Source organism: Cimex lectularius, unplaced genomic scaffold (genome assembly GCF_000648675.2).
Source record: "Cimex lectularius strain Harlan isolate CLEC.00 unplaced genomic scaffold, Clec_2.1 scaffold22, whole genome shotgun sequence".
NCBI lineage: Eukaryota > Metazoa > Arthropoda > Insecta > Hemiptera > Cimicidae > Cimex > Cimex lectularius.
Window position 1 is genome coordinate 2,224,665 of NW_019392657.1, and position 25,810 is coordinate 2,250,474.

General features: G+C 36.5%; 2 protein-coding genes across 2 annotated transcripts in view; one reads left to right on the forward strand and one right to left on the reverse strand.

Annotated features, from left to right (window-relative positions):
- The window catches only part of LOC106674396 (extracellular matrix protein 3-like), a 28,299-nt gene extending 13,599 nt beyond the window's left edge, over nucleotides 1-14,700 (reverse strand). Inside the window, exons 1-8 of the mRNA XM_024224797.1 lie at nucleotides 14,027-14,700; nucleotides 12,701-12,958; nucleotides 8,531-8,786; nucleotides 8,201-8,462; nucleotides 6,634-6,802; nucleotides 6,265-6,570; nucleotides 6,005-6,055; nucleotides 1,617-3,405 (exon numbers count right to left, since the gene is read on the reverse strand). Coding sequence (XP_024080565.1) covers nucleotides 1,617-3,405; nucleotides 6,005-6,055; nucleotides 6,265-6,570; nucleotides 6,634-6,802; nucleotides 8,201-8,462; nucleotides 8,531-8,786; nucleotides 12,701-12,958; nucleotides 14,027-14,644 — 3,709 coding nt within the window. The 5' untranslated portion in view covers nucleotides 14,645-14,700. The remainder of the gene's footprint in view (nucleotides 1-1,616; nucleotides 3,406-6,004; nucleotides 6,056-6,264; nucleotides 6,571-6,633; nucleotides 6,803-8,200; nucleotides 8,463-8,530; nucleotides 8,787-12,700; nucleotides 12,959-14,026) is intronic.
- A 2,157-nt stretch (nucleotides 14,701-16,857) lies between these two features.
- LOC106663783 lies at nucleotides 16,858-23,874 on the forward strand. The gene is made up of 9 exons (XM_014388879.2): nucleotides 16,858-17,028; nucleotides 17,096-17,151; nucleotides 17,228-17,403; nucleotides 17,458-17,617; nucleotides 17,673-17,934; nucleotides 21,266-21,381; nucleotides 21,446-21,600; nucleotides 23,469-23,664; nucleotides 23,742-23,874. The coding sequence occupies exons 1-9, from the start codon at nucleotides 16,930-16,932 to the stop codon at nucleotides 23,806-23,808; spliced, it is 1,287 nt and encodes a 428-aa protein (XP_014244365.1). The 5' UTR covers nucleotides 16,858-16,929; the 3' UTR covers nucleotides 23,809-23,874.
- The last annotated feature ends 1,936 nt before the right edge of the window (nucleotides 23,875-25,810 follow it).

Sequence of the window (25,810 nt, forward strand, 5' to 3'; positions counted from 1 at the left end):
ATTACTAGTAGGGATTGAATCATTTTCACTTATGAGGGTTCGAAATATTAAAACAGACTCTCTGCATTCGATAGCTTATAGTACTACTATTTTAACATTTGGCTATATTTCTAGGAATAGGAAAAATCAGTTTCAACATAAACTTTCACACTCATATACCTCATCACAAATGCCGATATTCATTAATGTCGTATTTTATTTATTTCTTTGTAACGCGTCAACAATTTTCGAAGATGTCTCAACAGTTATATTGTCAGTTGAGAAGAATGATGAACCGGAGTGTCGTGTCGTGTATAAACGATTTAGAAATGAGAATAGTCGATCTTCTCCATTGTTTAACTTTCGACCTGCGTAAGAATCGAGCTCGAAAGAAAACTTAACCAAGTTGACAATAAACAGAAATTCACCAAGACAATTGTTAATGTAATTGAAAATTAATGCATAATATGCTAGTAGCATTAACAAATTACAGAATGAAACGATTCCTATTAAAAAGGTACTAAATAATACAAATCGTTGAGATTCTTTTGAAATCAAAATCTTTTAAAATCAAAAAATTGAAATAAGAGAATTTTTCACTAATTGTAAGACGAAATATATTTTAAAAAATAATTCACATTGATAAAATAGTATAAATTAATTGTCAACGGTTTTACGAAATAGTCAAATCAAAGTAGAGAGCAAAAACATAAAACATGCATTTTCTCCAACATAAAAACCACTCGAAAAGAAATGAATTTTTATGGAGCAAAGTTCGTCACATAAGGCACACAAATAAAGAAAAAAATCAATAATCAACTAAAACTTCACTAGTTCTAACGTGTGTTGAAAGTGAATGTATTTATTAGCGTGAATGTATAGTGTGAAAGAGTGGTTAGTTATGCAGTATGTGTAAAGGGTGATGGAGGAATGAGTGAGAAAGTGAATGGGATTGGTTTTAGGAACTGCATGATGATTATTGACCAAGCTGTTGGCATCACTGGCAGACAAACCTCGGTGGCTGGACGGATAAGACTACCAAACCCAAGATACTAGCTGAATCATAAACTATAACCTCCAACAGCCTGAGCACGTTGGGTCATTGGGAGTTGGCAAGGCACCACCATCATCGATCTTATAAATCGAAAATACCTACGTGTGTCAAATTTGAAATAAAATTGTTAACATTAAAACAATGAATGCATGCTTTGGGTCCTAAATTGACCTAGCTGTTAACAGCACCCGGACCACAACCTCGGTGGCTGGATAGATCAGACCGAGGTCTGACCCTGGACTACCAACACCCCGGGTGGGTGATTCTCATGGACTGCCGGCAATTTATTGTAAATTGCAAAAGCTGAAATTGCCTGCGGACTGCGAGAAAGTAATAGGCTCAATCTAATCCAAAAATCCAAATCAACTATTTTTAACAATTCCCCAAAGTATTTTTCGCCATTTTAGACATAAGTTAGCTGAACATATCATAGAACGAAAACCCAGACAGATTTTTACATATGTTTCAAAAACCTACGATCAGATACTTTTTTTAATCTCAAGAATTACTCAAGAAGGATTGTGCTTGTGCACATTTTACTCTATGCTCAGTTAGTAAAGTTGAGTTATGTTTAAAAACTTACCTTGAGTGAAAGTGTCGACTGTTTTGTTGGATTTGATGTTGAAAATGCGACCATGTTTTGGTTTTGTGACTATCTGGTATTCTATAGAATTGCCTTCTGAGTCCACTGCTGACAATTCCCTATTTGATACTTCTGACCCGATCTCCCTTCCTGGTATCTGTCGTACTCTTGTCAACGGGTTGTTTTTTAGGAGCACTAATTTAGATTTTTGTAAAGGCTCAGGGTCGGCAACGAGTATGGTCATCGAATGGAAGACCCTGTGAAGTCCGTCGCTCACTTCGAACTGGAGGATTTCCTGTTGCGTCGAGTCGGATTTGTGAACGTACTGTATTCTTTTATTCTCCAGGTCTTTTAAGGTGAAACTCTGGGCGGTTCGGCCGTCTGTGAACTCCAGTCTGCCATGCTTCGTCTGCGATATTAGGAGGACGTTGAATTTTGCCTTGTCTCGAGGTGACGGTTCGACTCGCAGGGAATTCTCGTCCAGTACCAATACCGATTTCGGTAGTATCTTAAGCTGACGAGACACGACTCGTAAATTCATCTTATTGTCGTGAATCGTTATAAAAAAGTTCTGGTTCTGTAACACATCTGATCTATGCGCAATGTCAAATACGATGACGTCCATCAAACTTGTGTCGTCGGTGTGCGTGTAAGAAACTCGTTTTTCCGAAACGTCCTCTTGGCTGAATGTATTGCCTACCGTCAACTGTTTGTCGTTCAAAAGAAGGAGGCCAAACATCGGAGGATTTTTTATAATGTACAGAAGTTCTCTTTTGTCTATATTCGATATTTCGGAATACAATTCTTCATCTGTAATAAGTTTATTCGCATTCGTCTCTAAATCGAGCCCTTTGTTGATGACGAGAGGGAAAAAGTCTTGAATTTCTATGAAAATCTCAGAAGCCGTCATAAATTCGCCGTCGCTCGCGGCCAAAACGAAACTGTCCGCGCCTCCAAAATTTTCGTAGAAGAGTTCCGGCAACTCGCTCAACGTGAAGTTCAACAGATTTCCGTATCTTTTCTCTATTATGCCTTTCCTCGGGTGTCTTATTATTCCAAGGGTGAGGAAATCTGGCTCCGTATCCATGTCACTGACGTAAACCGCTTCGGATAGTTGTATATATTTTTTAGTAACGTTTGTAAACGTTATTACGGGCGGTTCATCATTGACTGGAAGAATCTTCACATCTATTGTAGTCTTATTTCCATATTGGTTCGTGTTGTCGTGGCAGTAAATTGTTAAACAATCTCGTTCCGGTTCGAGCATTTTGTGGACTGTCTGACTATAAAACACCTTCCCGTTGACCAGATCCGATTTTCTAAACGGATTGACGACCCCGTAGACCGGCTTGACAACGATGTCACACGTGATATCGCCATCTTTTGTATCCGGGTCTAAGATTTCCAAGTTCTCTTCGGAGATTTTCGCTTTTCCTCCTTCTTTGACGGTCACTTCTTTTTTCACTAACACCTCAGTCATGTAATTGTCAATCGGGTTTATCACGACGTTGAACATTATTTTAGTACCGTTGGCTGTTTTCAGGATAAAACGGTCGAAAATCGCGTTTTTACCGATCTCCAAGGAATCGTGTTCGTAAAGGACATCGCCCGACATTAAAGAACTACAATTGAAACTCTTCACGTTTTTGTTTCCAAGCATGATTTCACCTTTGCTCGGACTCTCATCCAAATAAAAAGAAGAGTCGCCACATTCTTTGTGGCCCCATAGCTCAGAAGACAATTCGGCGATCCCGCCTTCGTCCACCTGTAGCAGTCCGATGTACTGTTCCTGAACAATAATGAAGAAATGAATAAATTTATACACTTTTTAAGAATAGATATCTTTTAGCAAAGGAACCTGATATAAACAAGATAAGACTTTTACAAATTGTTCAAATAAAACAGAATGAAATAAAGTTAAGACTATTTGCTTAAAATTAATCAGTAACACAAATAATAATTAATATATTTATCTAGAAAGTTGGCTCCAAGTTTCACGAAGCCCCTAATATGGTACAGAGATGGATCAAAGATGGAATATGTAGTAGGTGTAGTCCTTTGGACTAACCGCTACAATTTTCTAAGTTGAAGTCCAAGCAACTCTTTATACAGGAGCTAATAAAGAAAGTATGAAAGATGCACCTTGTACGTAACCACAGCTAGGCAGCCACGAAGGCACTGGGCATGAAATGGGTATGCTTTCATCTCCAAACATGTCTGGGAGGACCTAAAATGCCTAATGACTCTTGGAAAACAAAACAAGATTACCTTAAAGTATGTTCGTGGAGGGCATAGAATAAGATAAACTAGGCTGATTAACTACCCAAAAAAAGGGGGCAAGCCTATCATCCAGGAACTAATTCTAGGTGCACAGGAATCTGTGCTTAAGTTGGATGTATAACTCTCTCAAAAAGAAAAGCGAAGGAACACTTCGCTCAGCAGGCAGGATTTGAAAAAAAAAATCTAGACGTCTACACGGTTCTATTAAATACCACTTTAGAAAAATGGGCAGAGCATAGACAGAAATTTTTCAAGCTGAGAACCATGCAATACGACTCTGTGCACATGAGGTAATAAAGAATAAAATGAATGTTGCATAGACTTACATACTCTCAGACAGTCAGGCAGCTATAAAAGCATACTCAACTTCAAACTTGTCTGAGAGTATCTAAATTGCCTAATGGCTCTAAGAAAATACAAGATTCTTTAAAATGGGTTCTTGGAGATGGAGGTATAGAAGGACAAGAACAGGCTGGCCAACGAGCCAAAAAAAAAAAGGTCAGCCCTCTCACCCACGGGGCCAAAACCACCAGATGCACCAGAGTGTGTGTGCTAAATTGGAACTGGAAATACGGCTTGAGAAAAACTGCCAAATACTGAACAAAAGCACTAGGTAAGAAGAGCCAAGTTAAGAGATTTATAAATCTCTCAAAAAGAACACGAAGGAACTACTCTCTCTCTCAGCAGGCAGGATTTGAGGAAAATAGTAGGCCTCTATACCGGCCTTATATACTTCTTAACTATCATCTAAAGAAGATGAACCCAAAAACAGAACTGACGGTAAACCTAAGTAAATATGCTGCAGTTTTCCAGTAAATTATAGCGATTGAACAATGCACTAGAGAAATAAAAAAGAATACATTCCCGGAAGAGAGTTATTTTCTCTGACAGTCAGGCAGCGCTAAGAACCCAGCCTCATGCGAGGCGAAGACAAAGGGTGTTTGGCCATGGAAGTCAATAACACTAATGACACCCTGGCATGGGTCCCTGGGCACTCGGGGCAAAGTGGTAACGAAAAGGGTGACATGGCCAGAAAGGGGACCAACATGGCCTCTCTGGGCCCTGAACTCTACCGTGGCTTAGCATCCTGCCACAAAAGAGGATGCAACTTAAAATGGACCCTTAATAAGTCCAACCTGGTGGAACAATACACAAGCATGAGGCACGCGAAGATATTCACAAAGGACCATCCGCAAAACTTAAAGAACTGGAAGGCAACCGCAACCGAACCAGGATTCTAGTTGGGCTCCTGACAGGGTACTGCCTCGTAAGAAGGCACATGCACCGGATAGGAGTACAGAAAGAAGAAACACTGTACAGATACTGCCAGGAAGAGAGTAGAACGCAGAAGACATTCTATGTTTCTGCGAAGGTTTTTTGTAGGTGCAGGTTCTTGCAACTAGGACAAGAAAAACCACAAGATCCTACAATAACCTAAGCTGGTCAGTGAGTTATAAGTACCAGGGGAACACGATAGATCTATTCAGGTCGAGGGTGCAGTAGGCCTTGTAGCCGCCTCTTTTATCCCTATCCTTAAAGAAGATAGACAGAGCAGAGGCACATCCTTAAGAATGTGAAGCATTAGCCCGGTACAGCCACTTAGGTAAGGCAATTCTCACACCAAAAGAGGTGCTCGAAGAAGGAAGAAGGAAAGTGCTTAATCTTATAGGAATAAGTGCACTTTCCAACGTATGGCTATAATTTATAGGGGTTCTATTAAGGTCGCAGTGGAGGAAAAGATTTTATCCATAATCAAACTCCAACCCAGTTTTTAAAAAATGTATTTACCTTACCTGCGTATAATTATCAGTATAATTATATTTAAATAACATTAACATTTGAAGTTTATTCATATGGAATAACAAGTACAAATTTGAGAAAAGTCGTGTTTTGATATACACCAGTGATTTTCGTTTTCGTAGTAGTGTTTCATGTTAATGAAGATATTCATTACTTGAATTGGAATGGAGTAATAGTTTAGTAAAATGGCTTTAAAAATTCATTGAGATAATTGTTACTCCAGGAGCATTGTCATTATTTACCTTTATTATTCAGTTGTCTAGAAATCGAAGGGTCTAAACTACAATATTAACTTATGGGGTACTTACAGGCTGGTGAGTGTGAAACATTGTTTCTCTTGAGACATGAACTCTGAGAGCCTAAAAAAAGAGAAGAAGGAGGACAAATTAGACATAGAATCCAAGCATCGTTTATCAACACCTTATTATTATTTTCGGTTTGTCAAAAGCCCTGCGTGAGATCGATTTATTTCTAAAAGGAATTGACACCCAATTAATTAATTCTTCCGATTCTACGTGAGAATCGTTTCATTGTGATTTATGATGTGTGATTCAATTGCGGTACTCACTTGGTTTTCGATTTTGTTCCCGTCACCGTCGGAGACGTTAAAGACAATTTCGAAATCCGATTCTTTTTTGATTTCGAGGCTGAAGTAGACGACCCCTTTGTCTATCATCTCTTGAGAAAAGACGGGCAGGTTGAGACCTCCTTTGGTCAAAAAGCGTCCCAGGGCCGAACTCGGCTGGTACACAATGTGCGATTTGGGCCAATCGTCGGCGAATTTAAGACCCGTCAACTGGGTCGGTTCTTCCCTGTAGATAAGCCCCGGATTAGACACCAATTTCGGGGGAGTCGTGTCTTTGGGAATGTTGATCTGAATCAAAAACACAAGAAAAATTTCTTTTTGCATTTCGCCGTTAACTTTTACGCTTTGTACCTTGATGTGGATAAGTGGAGATTTATTTGGAGGATATGAGCTGTCGACAATTTTAAAAGACATTCTGTCCACTCCTCCTCCAACTGGTCTTTTCATTAAGCGATAATAAATTTTCTCAAGATCGCACGGCCTCCATTCTTTTATATTCCTCATTTCTGATTCTTCATCTCTTAAAAATCATCTAGATTAGTTATCACATATTTCAATTTTTTAACTTTAATCTTTTACTATCACTATTTGTTTTCTTAAATAATTAATTCTTGTTTTCAATTTTTACGTGCTTTCCCTTTATTTAGATTTTTATTTCTTTTAAATGTTTACAATAATTCGAACACTCGGCTTACTTCAACATTGAACACCACCTAACATTTTGTTTATAGTACATTGATCGAGTTAAACTTATCAATCTATTGCAGTTTGTCCAAAATTAAATATCAATATCAAAGAAAATTTGATAAATTTACTATAGTTTTTCTAATAAGTTAAAATGAAAGAAAATTAGAAAAAAGACTAATTACATTAATTAAGGTTTTTAGTTGGAATAAAAAAAGTCAGTGTCACGAGAGGGATTCGAACCTAGAACTTCGATTGGATGGTAGGTTAGTGTCCGAGTGGATCGAAGTCACGATAGACCAAGTGGTTAGAGCAAATGCAAGTTTTGACCATTTTCTGACCTACTTTACTTAAAGAAAGTTTGTTAAAATATGCAAAAAAAGCAGTATTTTGTTGATTTATCTTTATAAATCACACCAAATTATAATATTTTGCGTCGTAGAACATTTTTGTTTTTATGTTAACGAAAAATGAAATTATTGCATAAAAAAATATTTTTAACCAATAAATAACGATTTATGCTCATTTTATTAAATTACAATTAATTAAGGTTTTTAGTTGAGATAAAAAAGTCAGTGTCACGAGCGGGATTCGAACCCACGATCTTCGGCGAGATACGCCGCTACTCTACCACTTGAGCTATCGTGACTTCGATCCACTCGGACACTAACTTCCCTCACCTTTTGAATTTTCCCTCCTTTTTGCCATTTTTCAAATGTTGTGTAATCTATTTGATTCTCGGCGACAAATGAAATGTCCACGGAGAGCTTTAGTGAAGTATACTTCATTTTAAACTTATTAAATTCACTACTTTCGTGGTCCGCTTGACCAATTAATACATGACAATTAATTAAGGCTTTTAGTTGAGATGAAAAAAAGTCCGAGTGGGACATCAACTTCCTATCTCAACCCCACCTTATGAGTTTTCCCTCCTTTTTGCCATTTTTCAATCGTATCTAGCCGAAGATCGTGGGTTCGAATCCCGCTCGTGCCATTGACTTTTTTTATCTCAACTAAAAACCTTAATTAATGTAATATATTAATTGGTCAAGCGGACCACGAAATTAGTGAATTAAAAGAAATAATATTTTTTCAATGGAAATATTGGCTTTGGGTGAATTTTGAGTCAGCCAATTTTAATTGAGGTCGCAGCGTATATTTAACTGCAATTTGCTTTTATGTCTCATAAATTAAACAATCGTAACTGTTCAAAAAGTGAAATGCGCAATCCTACTTCATTATAATTTCCCCAAATTTAATATCCTCGAGCTTGAAGTTGAGTTCGTCCTGCGGGCTGTCCGGGTCGGAGGCGGTGAAGGAAGACAGAGAAAGATCTCCGCTTTTCACCGAGATCTCCTTCGGCCCAGTCCAAATCGGTGGCGATTTATCTTCAGTAATTATAAATATTGGATAAACGAAAGATCCACAGTTTTCCAACTCCAAAATGACAAAATCGGTTCCTTTACCCGGATGATAGTTATTGTATATCACACGTCCTAAAACAAAAATCATTTTTGACTATTCACAACATAAAAATTATTTGGCGTGAATAAACGTTTGTTACCTTCGAGGGCTTCTTTGAGGTTAAAATTATTCTCCGTACCAGGAACAGTGATGTTGCCCAATTTGGGAAACTGGAGGATTTTGAATTTTTCCTTTTCGGGATTAGACACCCAAGGGAAATGGACAAGAGGTCCCGAATGGCCTTCCATTATTGCCAGACCTTTCAAACAATTCGATGTGAAATGCTTCAGCTTGGTCGCGTTCCCGGAAAATACCGGCACTTCCACTTGTGACGATGCGTTCTCTTCGTCTAGCACCTGAAATATTTGAAAAATATTGAAATTTCAACTTTACACTTGGTATATTTCAGCACATCGATTAATTATGCCATGTTCGGTTAATTTTAATAAAGTTGAAAAAAAATCAGGCTTATCAATCTTTAGAGAACAGTCAAAACAATTATTCGAAAATTATTGTGCCCTGCTCGGACATAATGTCGGCTAGCTTGGTTCTCAACGTAATAACAAGGTGTGAAATGCCGTTACCACCTATCTTAAAACCATAACCGTCTAGATCATTGATGGTAATCATAGCTATCTAGAAATTGAACGATATAAAAACTTTCCCCTGAATATTCCCAGACTGGAAAAAATCTCAGCGTTATTTCTGATACGGTTTGTTAAATTTTTATTTACAAAAAGATGAGATTTTTATCTAACATTTAATATATGAAATATGTAAACCTATAGACTCAGAGAATTGATTTAAAACAACGCCTTTCTGATCTTTATTTATTCGTTTATTTAGGTTTTCCAATTACAAATATATACTAAAAGTATTATAATAATAAAATAAATATAAATATAAAAATATTTATATTAATCAAATAACAAAAAAACAAACCAACAATTTAAAATGAATAGAAACAATTTGAAATGTTTATTAACACTATACAGGAAGTTCGGCTACTCGTCTTACAAACTTTTCCAGTAGATTCTACATTCAAAATGGAACCAAAAAGTTCTAATTAACTATGGTCCGAATCTCAACAGTTTTGGGGTTATTTCACTTTTTTCTGATTTTTTAAGATTTCACGACCTTGCTTCAAATAAACAGTGATAACTTCAAAAATAAAAGGTTTTGGCAAATCTGTTGATCCATTGAAAACTAAGTTAAATTTCAAGCAAGATGTGTTCAATACTAAACTAGTAAACGTTCGTGAAATAAGCGTTTTAGAAGCCAGAACATTGAAACATAATTTTATTTTCTAAATTCACTAGTTTTCGTGGTCCGCTTGACCAATTAATATCTTTCAATTAATTAAGGTTTTTAGTTGAGACAAAAAAGTCAGTGTCACGAGCGGGATTCGAACCCACGACCTTCGACTAAGTACGCAGTTGCTCTAACCACTTGGGCTATCGTGACTCGATCCACTCGGACACTAACCTCCCATCCAATCGAAGATCTAGGTTCGAATCTCGCTCGTGACACTGACTTTTTTTTATCTCAACTAAAAACCGTAATTTATTTATTTTCTAAGTTGAAAAACTTACTATGGTGATTTTAAACTATTTTCAAACCTAGAATCCAGCAAATTTCAGAAAACATACTTCATTTAATATATATTTTAGTGGTGCAATTCCTTTTATAATTATATTTTTTTCAAGATGAAGAAATTAATGACGGAAAGGAAAAAAACCGTGTTGAAGGATTGGTAAGGTGGAAAGATTAATAATAATTAAATTCACTAATTTCGTGGTCCGCTTGACCAATTAATATATTATAATTAATTAAGGTTTTTAGTTGAGATAAAAACCTTAATTAATTATAATATATTAATAATAATAAAAAATAAAAAAATTAATTAAACTTTTAATTTGAGTTCGAAACCGAAATAGTGCAAGTGTTTACTTACTTACCGACACGACTTCAACTTTGATTATAGAATTATTGTACTATTATTCCCCGGAATGAAAGAGTTTTAAGATTTAAAACGTTTTTAATTCATTAATTGAAAATTTTATTGTATTTTATTTTTTATTATTATTAATCTGTCCACCTTACCATTCCGTCAACCAGGTTTTTCCTTTCCTTCATCAATTCTTCATCTTTGAAAAAAATAAAGTAAATTGCATCACTAAAAAGAATATTAAATGAAGTACGTTTTCTGAAATTTGCTGGTTTCTAGGTTTGAAAATAGTACTTTACATAATAAAAATAGTAGTTTACAAGTTTAGTATTGATCACATCTTATTGGAAATTTAACGTAATTTAACAATCAACGGATTTGTCCAAAACCTTTTACTTTTGGAGTTATCACTGTTTATTTGAAGCAAGATCGTGAAATCCTAAAAAAAAAAAAAACAGAAAAAGTGGAATAACTTCGCAACTGCTCAGATTCGGACCACACTTGCCGAAGTTTCGATATTTAGTCGGGTCATCTTCAGGGCCTGGGAAATTACAAAACAAATGTTGATTAGAAAAAATACAATTTAGGACGATTTTTTTTCATACTCATATAAAGTGTGGTGCTTGTAGTGTTATATTTGTGATGTGTGAAAGTTCCCGTTTCATAACACTTTCTCACAACACTAATATGGCACCACAAGAATAGCAGCACATTTGATGTAAGTATGAAATACTTGTTTCAAATTCTGTTGTTATATTTACATCTTAAATTATATTTTTTCCAATCAACATGTTTTGTAATTTACCCAGGCCCTGAAGATGACCCGAATAAAGGTCGAAACGTCGGCAAAAATATGAAAAAGGTGTTTTTCTAAAACTACCTCATTCTTGACCGCTCCTCAAGACTTCAGCAGATATCAAAAGCTTTTGAAAAGTCAGAATAAATTGGAGTCCTTCGGAGAAAGATTGTAATTTATAATCTTGAAATATAAGTAAGTTTGTTAATGTAGATGTTTACGAATGAAAACCACGTTGATTTGGAATAATAACGTTTTTAAACATTGGGTTTAAAGAATTTAATATAATACTTTCAAAATCTTTGCCTCAGCAGGTTGCTTAAAAATCGGTCTATAATTACAAATATTACTTTTATTACAATTAATCATGGTTTTTAGTTGAGATGAAAAAAAGTTAATGGCACGAGCGGGATTCGAACACACGATCTTCGGCTAGATACGCCGCTGCTCTACCACTTGAGCTATCGTGACCTCGATCCACTCGGACAAAGTCGTTTCTAGCCGAAGATCGTGGGTTCGAATCCCGCTCGTGCCATTAACTTTTTTTCATCTCAACTAAAAACCTTGATTAATTGTAATGATTTAATTGGTCAAGCGGACCACGAAATTAGTGAATTTAAAGAATTACTTTTATTACTTGTAAAAACCCGAACTATATAACTACTTTTAATTGCATAAGGAAAAATTCCTGTAGAGAGGGATTATTAAAAAGGGAAACTAAAATAGGAGCAATAGCAAGTTTGCAATATTTTAAAATTTTATTAAATTCACTAATTTTGTGGTCCGCTTGACCAATTAATACATTACAATTTTATTATGTATCCCATCCTGCACCTTTATTTACCATTAAAGACGAGAGTATTTTAATACTTCTTCAGCAGTTATTGTAGATAGATTTATACAAATGTAAGAGGGTTTATACTCATAAAAGCCTTGAGGACTTAAAAGAATAAACGCTATAGAAATGATTGGCAAAGAGATTTAAAAATAAAAGCATTACAGAGGCGATATATTTAAGTTTTATTCTAATTAAATGACAACTTCACATATAAAAAAAATGTTTTTAATAAATAATTTTACCTATTGCAGTTAGTCTGACATGGATGAAATATGTGTTGTTAATAATGTACTAAAAAAGCAAAATCAATGTATGACGATTCAGTTTGGATTTAAAGCAATGTAAATGTATAAAATACAGGTTCGATATCAATAAAATTTATTTCTGCAATTTTCCTTTATACTGAAAGTGGATTGTCAAAATTGGACAACTTTACTTCGTTTTTTGTTGGATGTCTATTTGCACACGAGTTTGGTGAATCGCAAGGAAACATCTTTTACGATTTCTTAATTTAAATAGTTTTAAAAAGAATTACGAACAATTTTGAAGAACAATACGACTAAATATCAATAAAAAATAATATTCACAATGTATTAAGATAATCCCATGCTTTTGATTTTCTTACCTATCATTGTCCTACGTTCAATAGCCGGAGCATAAATAAAAATATTTTTAAAAAATCACTTACATTTAATTTTATAGTTCCATTGCCGTTTTTCGATGGAAAGGCCGTCACTAATCTGTTGTCGATGTCTTCTTGGCGGAAGTGGTTCACCCTCAACCCGGTAAACGTGGACAGGACTGTCATTTCATTTGGGTTTCCAATTTTGTACAGTAACCTGTTTGATTTCGTCGTGTCGTCCTTTGACTTCAACTGCCAAAAACTGGAATTATCCAGCGTTTGAGGTGGCCTGTTGCTTGCCTCAGAGGTGACGTAAATTTTCAGCTGGAATTTTTCGAAATAATTTCACGCCCTGGTATGTTTACATGATTGTTACATAATTTAAATTGATACATTAATTTTTAAAAAGTTTTTTTTTAAATATTGAACACCTTTCTCGAAAAAAAAAAATTTATATGCAGGGTGCTTCTTACACTTCAAATGCAACTAAAAAGTTCTTATGAACTATCACCCCTTTCGCAGATATTCAACATTTTATCTTTTTTTTCAACTATCTACGATTTTCGTCATAAATCTACTCGTAGCTCTTGAACTATTCATTTTTTGCGAAATTCGAAACTTTTAGAGCTTTCAATTTAATTTTTGTTAAAAAAAAAAAAAAAAAAAAAAACAACATTAAATCTTTCAAAAACTCCTAAAGTGAAAATTTATAAAAACCTAACTTTGCATCCTTATTGGAAAAATTCAGGGTAGAGCTTGGCAAATTTCATAACAATTTTTTCGTTTAGTAAAGTTAATTGGGGGGGGGGGGTTATAGCATAAATTATTTATTTACTATAAAGGGTATTTATTTATTTTAAAAAAATATATATATAATATTAATATATAAATTAGAATTATTAAACGAAGAAATTGTTATGAAATTTGACAAGCTCTACCAAATTTTTCCAAAGAGGATGCAAATTTAGTTTTTCTGTAAATTTTAAATTTGGGATTTTTTTAAAGGGTGCCTTTTTAAAGGAAATTTAACGCTCTTTTCAATTTTTTTATGTCCCCAAAAATAAATAGTTTAAGAGCTACGATGGTTTTAGGACAAAAACCGTAGATAATTGGAAAAAAATGGTGAATATCTGCGAAAGGGTTAAGAATCGGTCCTTAGTTCTTCTATACGTACTTTTTTGTAGCATTTGAGGTGTAGAAGCACCTGATGAACTTTGCCTGCATATAATGGGGTTTAACAATTTTAAAAGGGCTAAAATTATTTGTGAAAATTTTAAAATGTTAATGTATATAATAATGTTTATTCATGCATTTTTCAACCATTCTTATGAATTAATATTCGCCATTGTTTGTACTTCATTTTTGTTTACACTATTTGCTTGGGTTATTTACCTGTGTGTAGAAAATTTGTATGGGTTTTTCCAAACTGATCCTTATAGTGAGGCTGTCGTTGGAATTTGAATTTTCGAAATTTTTGTAGACGAGGGAATTTTTAAGGTCGCTACAGTTATACTCAAGTTGGCCGGGATATCTTAGGCGGAGGGCGCCAAAACGGGGTGTTTCTTTAATGAACACCTTACACTTTCTGTTTCCACCTTTGACGTTTTCGATCAAAGAGACAGTTTTCCCTTTTTGCACGACGAGCGGTTTGAGAGAAAAGTCGGCTTTTCTTACGATTTTCACTCGTACCGAACCCCTTTCGATTTTACCCCCGTGCAAGACAAAAAACCTCAGCGTTTGATCGTACTGTGAACCGAAATGGCTGTAGGTCAGATTTCTTCCGCAAACGGTTTTTTTCGGTTCGACGGCACCGATGAAATTGAAATTTTGGGAAGAAAATTGCAGACCGCAATCTGAGGGCAGATCTAAGTAAAGCCGGGGGTCGAAATTCAAAACTTGCCCCACACCGATTTCCAAATCCATTTTACTCCGGATGATCGAACAGATCGCCGGACTTACAGCCGCCGACCACAGGATAATTCTCAAAAGCATGATGAACCCGATTGACATACTGACCAGGTACCATCAGAGGCCGACCTTAAGTCCCTTCTCCCCACTCAACTACAACTAAGGCCTCCTAAAAAAAGGAACATTTTAAGCGTAATTGATCAATTCAGAGGTAATAAAGAAGGTGTTAATAAGCACGAAATGAAAAACCTGATAAATCAACAAGGCCATTTTTACTAGGGTAAAGTCGTATGCCAACAAAATGATTTATCATAGTCAAGGAATAAGTTATTATCTCTGAAAATCTAAAACCAAGTATTTCTTAGCGATATTCCTTTTAAATGCAAGAAAATACATGTTGAAACTATACATGTCATTGATCAGATGTAGGCTTGATAATGGATGCGTTGCTTTCAAGTCCGCTGTACCCTCACACTGAATATTTTAAATAGTCTGTATTTGCTTATTGACCATATTAATTTTGGTCTAACTAATGGTTTATTAGTCACGAGCGGGAATCGAACCCAAGACCTTCGGCTCAGTACGCCGTTGTTTTAACCACCTGTGCTATCGTGACTTCGATCCCCTTGGACACTAACCAACAACCGTATGAATTTTCCTTTGCCATTTTTCAATCCACATTGAATGACATTAATTTTTCATCTCAACCAAAAACCTTAGATAAAAAGAATAATCAATATGGTCAATTATGACCATTAAGCCAGTATAGATTAATTTAATAATTAAAAGAAGTAATTACTTCACTACCAGCTTCCCCTGGGCTCTTCATAAATAGCTGCAAATCGAATCTTGATTTCAAGACATTTGAAAATATGGCAAACAGAGGGAATGGTTGTAGGTTGAGATGAGGAGTTAGAGCAGTAGCGTATTGAGCCGAAGATCGTGGGTTCGAATCCAGCTCGTGACACTAATTTTTCATCTCAACCAAAAACCTTAGACAAAAAGAATAATTTATTTGAATTTTAAACAGTGTTCATAATACGGCATTGCGAATTGCCATTGGCGCCTTCCGCACCAGACCAGTTCACAGTCTTTGTGGTGGAACAGAGGAGCTACTACTAACGTATCGGCGAAATTTCTTTGACTTGAGATATTTCATCTAAACAGCTTCCATTGTCCTGCACCCAATCTCACCTTTCCCAACCACATCTCCACACAGCAGCGATAATACTCAAAACCTTAAAAACCACTTGGTTATACGTGTCCCCTCCTTATAAACTTTAAATCTCCGTACATCCCATTGAAAAGATAAATGTCTCCTCTTTTCGCCCTGGCAACTATCCTGAACCTAGAATCTCTCTAAATTTGACTAAGTTTCTAAAAGAAAGCACCCCGCCGATATACAAACAGGAAATCCTTAAACTGCGTTCCTCTATCACAAAGGCGACATTCGTTTTTACCGACGGCTCCCAAAATTCAATCGGTGTAGGAGCTACCTTTATAAGCAACTCCAAAAGTTATGTTTGCTCTTCCTGCAATTACCGCGCTCAATAATAGTTCGAATATTGTTTGCCCTGTCAGACAAAGACTGGTGGTGTGCACGGATTCTCTAGGTGCGCTGCTGGCCATACTCAATTCTCCCTTAATCCTGCAATTCAGGAAATACTCCTTTCCTTCCTTTGAGGGAATTTCGTTCGGAAAATGTCAATGTCCTATTAATGTGGATTCCGGGTCATTGTGTACAAATGTGACAACGATCTTGCCGACGCGGCGACCTAATCGGTGGTCGGAAGGGCTCTGGATAAATCAAGTATCTGGGGAAGATTTTCTCATCCTTATCGGGAGAGCAATTTGGGAAAAGTGGAGTGAAATGACCCTCAACAACCAAGAGAAATTAAGGAAATAACACAACGGTTCACCGCCACTCCAACCTTCTAAGGAAGAAACGATCCTAGCTCGGCTCAGAATAGGTCATTGCAGACTCACGCATGACGCAGACTTCCTAATGGCGAGAGAACCACCAAAGATATGTCATGGTTGTCAAGAACCGCTAACAATGAAACATTCTTGCTGGCTGTACTCGATTTGTGCCGGAAAGAGGTGCATGTTGTGTTGCGGGTAGTTTGGGACAGATTTTGTCAGATCATGGACCCAGTGGTCATGTGACCGGCGGATTCTGTTCATCGCCACACTAAAGATATTTCTGTTCAAGGCAGATTATGACCCTGGTTACTTGCCTTTATTAATAATAAATAATAAAATAATACAAGAAAAAATTCAACATTTGTTAAATATTAAAATAACATATGAAGATATATAAGTCAGAGGCAAATTTATAGTTTTATTCCAGTCTAGAGTTTTGACAATTAGTAATTATAGTAGAGACTATGGAACGTTTAAAGTTGCCTTATAAAACTTTTTCACTGTCCTATCAAGGAAAACCGCGGATTCTGATGAAGTTCGCCAACGACAAAACAATGTCGGAAGTACGTCTGAAAGTCGATACGTTGTATTTCGTCCTGATTATGCCATGTAATGCTTAATAATTTACAGGTCCTAAACGCGGCCGCTCGTAAATTTGGAATCGACAAAAAAAAATTCGATTTGAGGTATCCAACGACTGAAAATTGTCCCTCGTTACAAAATAGTTCTCGAGTGGTTTCTTCTCAATCTTCCTGATTTCAGATATGGAAACCACATTTTAGACTTGTCCACACAGCTCGGTTACTGCAATCTCCCTGAAGGAGCTGTACTGGAAATAGTCAAATCAAACGCGGACAACAATCCATCGCATATAATCCCAGTTGAGCTCAGTTTTGTCAACGATGATATTTTCGTTAAAGGAAGATTCAGATTGAACGGTACCAATATAAAAGTTACACCTACGAAATAATTATAATACCGAGGCTTTTCAGATTCTTTGTGGGATGTTATAAGACAATTAATGCCACCTTATCTTTATTTTAACGAAGATTCATTGTGTTTACGCTACTTGAACAAAGCCATCATAGGGAAACGCGACTTGAGAAGAACGAAACTCGGCGATTTTCCGAGCATAGGTCGCTTGGAATTCGTGTAAGCCGGTCAAAATGTACTTCGTGACATTGATTCACACAGGGAAACGTTTCAGATGCGAAAGAAGTTTCGAAGTCTCTCTGCCGAGCGTCAATAAGCACAAACCTCAAAAATCGACAACCGTCCAAAACGAGAGATTGAGAAAATCTCTTGACAACAACGCGGATAACTGCGAAGAGATGGGTTCAAGCCAAGAAGTCTTCGACGAAGATGAGTCTCGGGAGTACACAGCAAGTACTCCGAATAGTTTTACGAGCCCGTCCGATGCCTCCTTCGCCGAATCCAACAAGCTACACATCAAACCGGATATAGTAAACGTATGTAGTTATTTTGAATAATTTTTCTTTACAACAGATGATTCGCATCATCCGCACCAAACCGGACTTTTTTAAATTCCTTATATTTTTTTGGTAAATTATTTTAAATTAAAACCGAGTGGATCGAAGTCACGATAGCTCAAGTGGTAGAGTAGCGGCGTATCTAGCCGAAGGTCGTGGGTTCGAATCCCGCTCGTGACACTGACTTTTTTATCTCAATTATGAATTTAATTAAAACTTTAATACCTACTAGTTAAACCTTATGGCGTTTTATTACTTTAAACTTTTGTTGTTCGACTTTAGGTCAAACGACTTGTTCACACATTTCTGTACAAAAATATCAACTTTTCATTAGCAAATTGTCTTTTTTATATATGGTTCTAACCACTTTTTTTTTATTATTATTATTTGGAGATCGTGAGATGCGGTCTGGTGTGACGTAGGCTTTAGAAAAACATTTTCTTTATCGAGCCAACGTTTCGATCTTTATTGAGATCATCTTCAGGGCTCAAAGTGTTTGTTTTACGTGTAACTGTGTCATTCTTGTGTGTCTGGTTTCCTCAGTTGCTATAAAATTCATTTCTAACTGGTTAACTCATTTAACTATTCACTCTCAAACTGTTCACTTACTCATTCGCGAACTTTTTCAATTTCGACCTCAGTCAATTTCACTCACTCATTCGCTTTTTTACTGGTTCTCTTTCTAATGCTCACTCACTTATTTACTTACTGTATCAGTTTTACTCACCCTTTTATTACCAAAGTTGCTTGCTCAGTATTAAAAATTTGCAGTCGGAACTAAATGTGAGTCCTAAGTCATCCACGCTCAACGTTGATATTGTTAATGGCGTATTGGAAGGAGAAAGGATTGTGATGTAACATGCAGAACCGAAGAAATTTGTATTTACTTAGGTTAAGGGAAAGATAAATCTTCAAAAGAGTCTATATCCTCTTGAAATGCCAATGGTTCGTCGAATTGCTTTAAAAATTTTGATGTCATCAGCCAAAACCAAAACCTTAGCAAGCTTAAAGGCAAATGCAACATCATTTTAAAACATTGAAAATAAAAGGGGGGCAAGGTAGTATCCCTGCGGAACACCAGTGGCAATTAATGCTTGATCTAGTAAGACCAGTTTTAATAAATAAAAAAGGGGAAAATCAAGTTAAAAGGGATGTTAACACGTTTCAAATCATGTTTTAACTCGACATAACTTCAAAAGATCCAACTGTTTAAACTTTAGTGGGTCAACTAAAAAGTTGTTCGTCTCAGTTGAACAGAAGGTTTTCGCGACAGATTTCGTTCAACTTTTGAATCGTGAGAACGCGCCTTAAGATGGAGATGCAACCCGCCTGCCCGATTATCGATCCTTGTGTTATTTTTACATAATTTAAGCTAAAGGGACTAAATAAATATTTTGCTTATATTGCTCCCTGTTTTACTTTGTCCTCAGATGTACAGTATATATGTAAGGGGATTCGTAGATATTTGATTTTTATTCATTGAAGCTTTTAAAGATTTTTATGATTTTGTGGCGTTTCAGTATACTTTGTCAATTATTCAAGAACTGTTTGGACACCTAGCCCTTAAATTTTATCATATTTTGTCTATACCCAATGCAAACAAAAGATCTTGTCCTCCACCAAGCAGGTTCGTCACCTAGAGTCACTGTACTATTTATTTTCAAATCAAAGTTGAAATTATGAATGTTTGTCAGACGCCTTGCAGCGTCTACAGCTGCTGTAATCTACATTTTGACTCGTCTAGGATGTATGATGTAATATTCAAGGTGAATAATATATAGCGCTTTTGAGGGCTATTGTATCCCCCCTTTCTGTACCTATACCACACCAGTGAGTACAAATTCTTCAAAAAATTTGATTAGCAAAATTAGAAATCAGCATCTCCTCCCCTCTTGGTAATAACACCTCAGTTTTTCAGGCGGAAATCTGGGCCGTTAATGTGTGCTGCAGAACACTTATGGAAAATAAAATTAAGGGAAAAGATATTAGAATTTTTTCTGACAGTCAGGCTAGTCTTAGGTCACTACAAAAAGATCTGTCAACCTCACGACTGGTAGAGGAAACTGTAGATCTTATCAATAGGATCTCTTCCAGATTTGAGAACAAGGTAACCCTTATTTGGATACCTGCACATAAAGGACACTATGGCAATGAAAAGGCGGATGGCCTGGCCAAAGAAGGTTCTAATACTGCGTTTGTCGGACCACACCGGTATTACCACACTGTATGAGCACAGCGAAAGAGAGTATCATCAACTGGGGCATGAAACAATTTTTTAGGCAGTGGAATTTATCCCCCGGACACAGGCAATCGAAAGAGTTTGTTAAGGCGATCAAACCAGCAGAAATGGTCGAAAATCGAAATCTCTAACTCAAGGAAGGGAATTAGGAGGCTGATAGGTATTCTGACGGGGCATTGCCCACTGAGAAGACACCTCTTCGTAATGGGTATTCTACCCGATCCCTTTTGCCGTTTTTGCGAACTAAAAGAAGAAACGGCAAGGCACTACCTCGCAGAGTGTGATAGGTATGCTAGGTCTAGATTCGAAATCTTTGAAGGAGAGGACATCACCAAATCACTCCCGAGATTAAATGGTCCAAAATCTTGGGGTTTGTGAACAGGTCCAAGAGATTTATGCAGGACACGTGAGCCGACCAAGTCCCGGACCTTTTAGGGATGGGGTACGAGTCTACCCAGGCATTTAACCCCTCGGGTCTTGGTTTCAGTGGTTCTACGTTTAAGTTGTACATCCTCCTGCGAACAAGCTTATCGCCACAGTTTGTCAATGCATGTATTGACCTCTTGGCAGAATCTGCACGTGCCATAATAAGTTATACCAATCTTCTTCGAAAGCCCATTTATTCTGCAGTGTCCGGTTAAGAATCCTGTTAGGATTCGGAGTTTTTTCCAGCTCCCTTTGATGCATTCTGTTTGTTCCTGCTTTCCTTCCAAAACTTTCTAAAATGTTTTTGAATTGTTCGGTCCTTGGTGAATCCCACTGTTTCCTCTTTTTCATTTCGACTTTTTGTCTAAAATTGATTGTGTGAATTCTTGTACCACAGAAGGACTCAGAACCTATCAGTAGATATCCCCTTCGACTAGTTTAACTATCAAATATCCTCAAAAACTTATTATTTCATTATTTTTGGCGGTGACAAGGACAGTTCTGTTTCTAATTCTTTTGTATATAGATGTAATATTTAATCAGGGACGGTCATGAGAAAGGCCTAATATTAGATAACATACACTAAAACAATGTAATGTAACAGCGTATACAAAAAATATATCTAAAACAAAATTGTCTTTTTAGATTAGTGAGAGGTATGGAAAAATCTATCATTCCAAATACCTGGAAGCGGTGGAATTGCTTGAAATGACAAACAGTAACAGAAAGAAGACAATCCAAAAGAACAAAAGACCTTCAAGGTATGGTATAACTACAATCGAAAAACGAAAAATATATTAAGGGCCATTTTTTTTTTTTAATTAGCGAAAAGGAAATCACCAAATTAGACACTATAATAAAAATAAACCTTCCTGATTCTTATGTATTTCAAGCAAAATTCAACTCTCAAGAAACAATCGAAGATGTCGTTACAGTCTTAAAGAAATACCTCAGAGATCCAAGGGAGTACTTTTACTTGTGTAAGAAAATAATTTTACCTTTGAAAATTAAATTAATACAATCTTAATTTAACAATATCATAGTTATGCTATATATACACTCAAAGTAAAAAGCTGGACCCTTGTATTTTGCCGTTTATTTTAAAGTACATGTACCTTAATCGTTTTATTAATTACACCATACTTATTTTAATGTAAATCAAATTAAACGACATCATAAATTCATGAGTTTTAATAAAAAATTATTTAATTTTGATGGTTTAAAATAAAATTCACTAAAATACGGGAAAATCATTTAATACAGATTAAAATTCAAACTAAAAATTTGTCTGGTTTTTCTCGCTAGGGATCGAATAATTAAGCGATTGGTTTTCGCCTTGTGAAAGAGAATCCTATTTTTCAATAAGAGAGGTTTGTAGCTGTTCAATGTTTGTTGAAGGCGGCGATGTCTGTCTCTATACCATACCCGTAAGTGTTCTGTGTTTCATGTTAGGAAAAGCCGCCACTTGATCGAGCATTATTTTGTATTCACGAAGTTGTCCCTAATAAATGGAGTAACAACTTCCAGAAGAACTTCCTCGGTGTAACTTAGTGCAGTCAAAGATCCATTCTGTACGGACGTTGATTCCACTGCACAACTGACTGTCTTTGAAAAGGGTGTGACGCATGGCACATGGAGCAAATCGCCACTTCCCCTCACCACAAACCAAATCTGCACTCATCTGTGAAGAGAACAGCCCCTACATTGTTCAAGTATCGAAGCAGTGCTGGTTTGCGAATAGATGCTTCTCCGGTAGTAGGCCTGATACGGGACGTCTAGACACTAGGATATTTCCTGAAGCCTTCTGATGACTGTTTTAGAGCTCACCATGTTGGGAGTTGACTACATATCAAGGCAGCCGTTAAATTACTGTTCTGTAGTGGGGTTTGAGCAATAAAACGATAGTCTCTAACCGTCGGAGTCGACCACTACCTTTTTCGATCGAAACTTTTTGTAAACTCTAAACCACTGTAGACCATCGTGGTAGTACGCAGTAAACCCAGGACTTGGGCTATGTAACGAACGCTACGTCGATGGCCAAAGCCCTGAAGGATCTTCTCGACTTAAAACCATGCTTTTAAGGAGAATTAATTTTTGTACTTAATCTTTATGTAAGGTATTGGTTTAAATGAAAAAGCTAGTGTCACGAGCGGGATTCGAACCCCGCGTTAGAAACCTTTGGCTAAATACGCCCTGCTCTACCACTTGAACTATCGTGACTTCGATCCACTCGGACACCAACTTCCCATCTCAACCTACCTTTCAAATTTGGCCTTTTTTGCCATTTTTCAAATGTGTAATCGGGATTCTATTCTCGGCAACAAATGAAATGGCCACGGAGAGCTTTGTGAAGATATACTTCGTTTTACTTATTAAATCCATTATATTTCATGGTCCGATTGACCAAATAACTTCTTTAAATTAATTACTCTTTATGCAAAGTATTGCTTGAAATGAAAAAGCTAGTGTCACGAGCGGGATTCGAACCCACGACCTTCGGCCAAATACGCCGCTGCTCTACTATTTGACCTATCGTGAGTTCGATCCACTCGGACACCAACCTCCCGTCTCAAGTCCGAGTGAACCACGAAATATAATGGATTTTTTACTTAAATTTATTGTTCACTCAAAGAAAACTATTTATAAAACCAATTTCTTTATTTTTAATCTAAAGAGTATAAAAGAATTAGTAACACTCTATAAAGGTAAACAAGAAGTTCTGTTTACGTTTTAAGTCACGCCTACTTATTATATAAAATAAACTATTAAATACAAGTGTCCGGTTGTTTTGTCTGAGTGTATATTGTATATAAACCATGAGTGAACATTATTGGCTAATGTTTTTTAGATACCGCCCACCCTAAACTGATAATGACGGGTGACAGGCACTTGAAGGACTTGAAATGTTTTCCGAAAGGGATGCTGTATTTTTCCAACACCAGTCGCAACGAAAAGCGTTGCTATTTGAGAGAAAGCATCATGGCAGGTTTAATCGGGGCGGAAAATTCGACGTACGAATCTTGGGCGAATGAAATATGCAGAGAGTAAAGTGTCCGCCAGTCTGACAATGCGCGATACCAGCGAAATTCCAATTTGTTTTATTTCGCACGTTTTGTTTTAGATATGAAACTCCGATCATGACTCCAAAGAGACCATTCCACGCTATCCACCAGACAACCTATGTGTAACTGATCGAAATAAATATAATTATTTTTATATTTTCCTCTCGCTTGAAATAGATTGATGACCTGAGAGTGCACTACTGTCGTGTTCAAAGTATAATTTAAATATGTAATTATTATTATATGTGTGGTGTTTAGTGACCGTTAGTTAATGATTATCCGGAGATCGTGAGATGCGGTCTGGTGTGATGTAGGTTTCAGAAAAACATTTTCTTTATCGTGCCAACGTTTCGATCTTAATTGAGATCATCTTCAGGGCTCAAAGTGTTTGTCTTCTGTGTAATTGTGCCATTCTTGCGTGCCGTGTTGATTATTATTATTATAATTGATTTATGATCTCATTAAAAAAAATCTTGTGCAGAGAGAAAATCTTGAGATAAAAGAGCAGGTTGTTGACTCTGCCAATACTTATCGAATAGATTATTTTTAAAATATGAATTATTTAATGTAAACTGCTCAAAAATGAATAAGGATATTGCCAATTTTGTAATATTTATTTTCCCTAGCATTTTTATTTTATTTTTATTATAATTTAATAAGGGTTTTTGAAAAATAACAAAAAGTTTTAATTCTATAATTTTGTTCATTATACACAATATTTTTTTAAGCAATTAATACCGTGTATAATGTCCTCTGTTAGCTAAACCTCTGCGCACCTGTTAGGCATACTGTTAATAAGGTTGTCCAGTAATGGCATATGGAATTTCCATAGATGTTGCAACGCTCCACTTAGTTGTTGCAGGTCAACTGGCTGCGGATGGTGATCGAAAAGCTTTCTCTGCAACGCATCCCACATATGCTCAATAGGATTTAGGTCTTGGTGACAATGGGTGGAGAGGTAGATGGGAAATGCCCAGATTTGCTAAACATTGATGATCAACTCTGCTTCTATAAGGTCTGGATTGTCATCCGGAAATCGAAAATCACTGCCAATGAGGTCTGTGTTTTGAAGGATGTATTCATCGATAATTTCTTGGAAATAATGAACTGCGGTGAAGTTGCCTTCAACAATATGGAGTCCAATTTCGGACAGTGTATATCCCAACCTAGATCATTACGCCGCCTCCTCCAAACTGCACTGAAGGAAGCACGAACTGGGGCATTGTACGCATCCCCTGTTCTCGGTAGACTCCGGCGCCTGCTATAACAATACAGACAACCCCAATTGGTGTTCTATTCTAGGCGCCCGCTGCACCATACTCTCCTGAGTTGCTGGTGGCGGGCTGTTGCTGCAGGCCGTCTCAAAGGGGCTTACGACGCTTACTTCATATAAACTGTGTCGATAAAAGGCCTCGCCAAAAGATCTTCATGTTATGTACTTCATTTAGGATCTGGCGGGCACTATAGAAAGTGTTCCGTCTTGTAGCAATGACAATATTTCTGTCCTCCTTTATCGTCGTAATGCGCTGAGATCCACTACCAGGCCTCCTACTGGCACTTCCAGTCTCTCGGAATCGAGCTAAAGGCAGGGAGACCAAGGTCTGATAAACGCCAACTGCCTCAGCGATATCCATTGCCTGTGACTTCGATGACTCATTCTCACAATAATAATGCAAACTTCTTGTTCAAGATGATGTCTTTCCATGTTTAAAGAGAATACAACTGGATTACACTGGAAAAAAGAAAAGTTGTTTTGTTTACAAAATGACTAATCTTCATGTTTACTATTTTTTTTTACGAGGGTTTTTTTTTACGAGGGTTCGCAACAGCAGAGGTCATATAAACCTCAGGGTGCCGGTGTTTTTGAAAAAAAAACATTTGTAAGTATGTCGGGTTCGAATGCAGGGCCGCTGGATTCGAACCCGGGACCTTTACCTTACAGTGATGAGCGCCGTGTCAAAGACTAAACCTTGCGGCCACCGACGCCTCCCCATGTTTACTATTCTTAAGTAAATCCGTTATTAAAAATGAGGATTAACATTTGGTTGTTTTTGCTTTTTATTTTCTATTTTGTTTTATCCAAATAACAAGAATATATCGGTTAATTTAATTAAAATGAATAGAATAA

Coding starts and splice junctions, on each gene's coding strand:
- LOC106663783 (XM_014388879.2), top strand. CDS start 16,930: ATGGAACGTTTAAAGTTGCCTTATAAAACTTTTTCACTGTCCTATCAA. Junction 17,404..17,457: donor AGGAAGATTCAGATTGAACG/GTACCAATATAA, acceptor GAGGCTTTTCAG/ATTCTTTGTGGGATGTTATA. Junction 23,665..23,741: donor GCGAATGAAATATGCAGAGA/GTAAAGTGTCCG, acceptor GTTTTGTTTTAG/ATATGAAACTCCGATCATGA.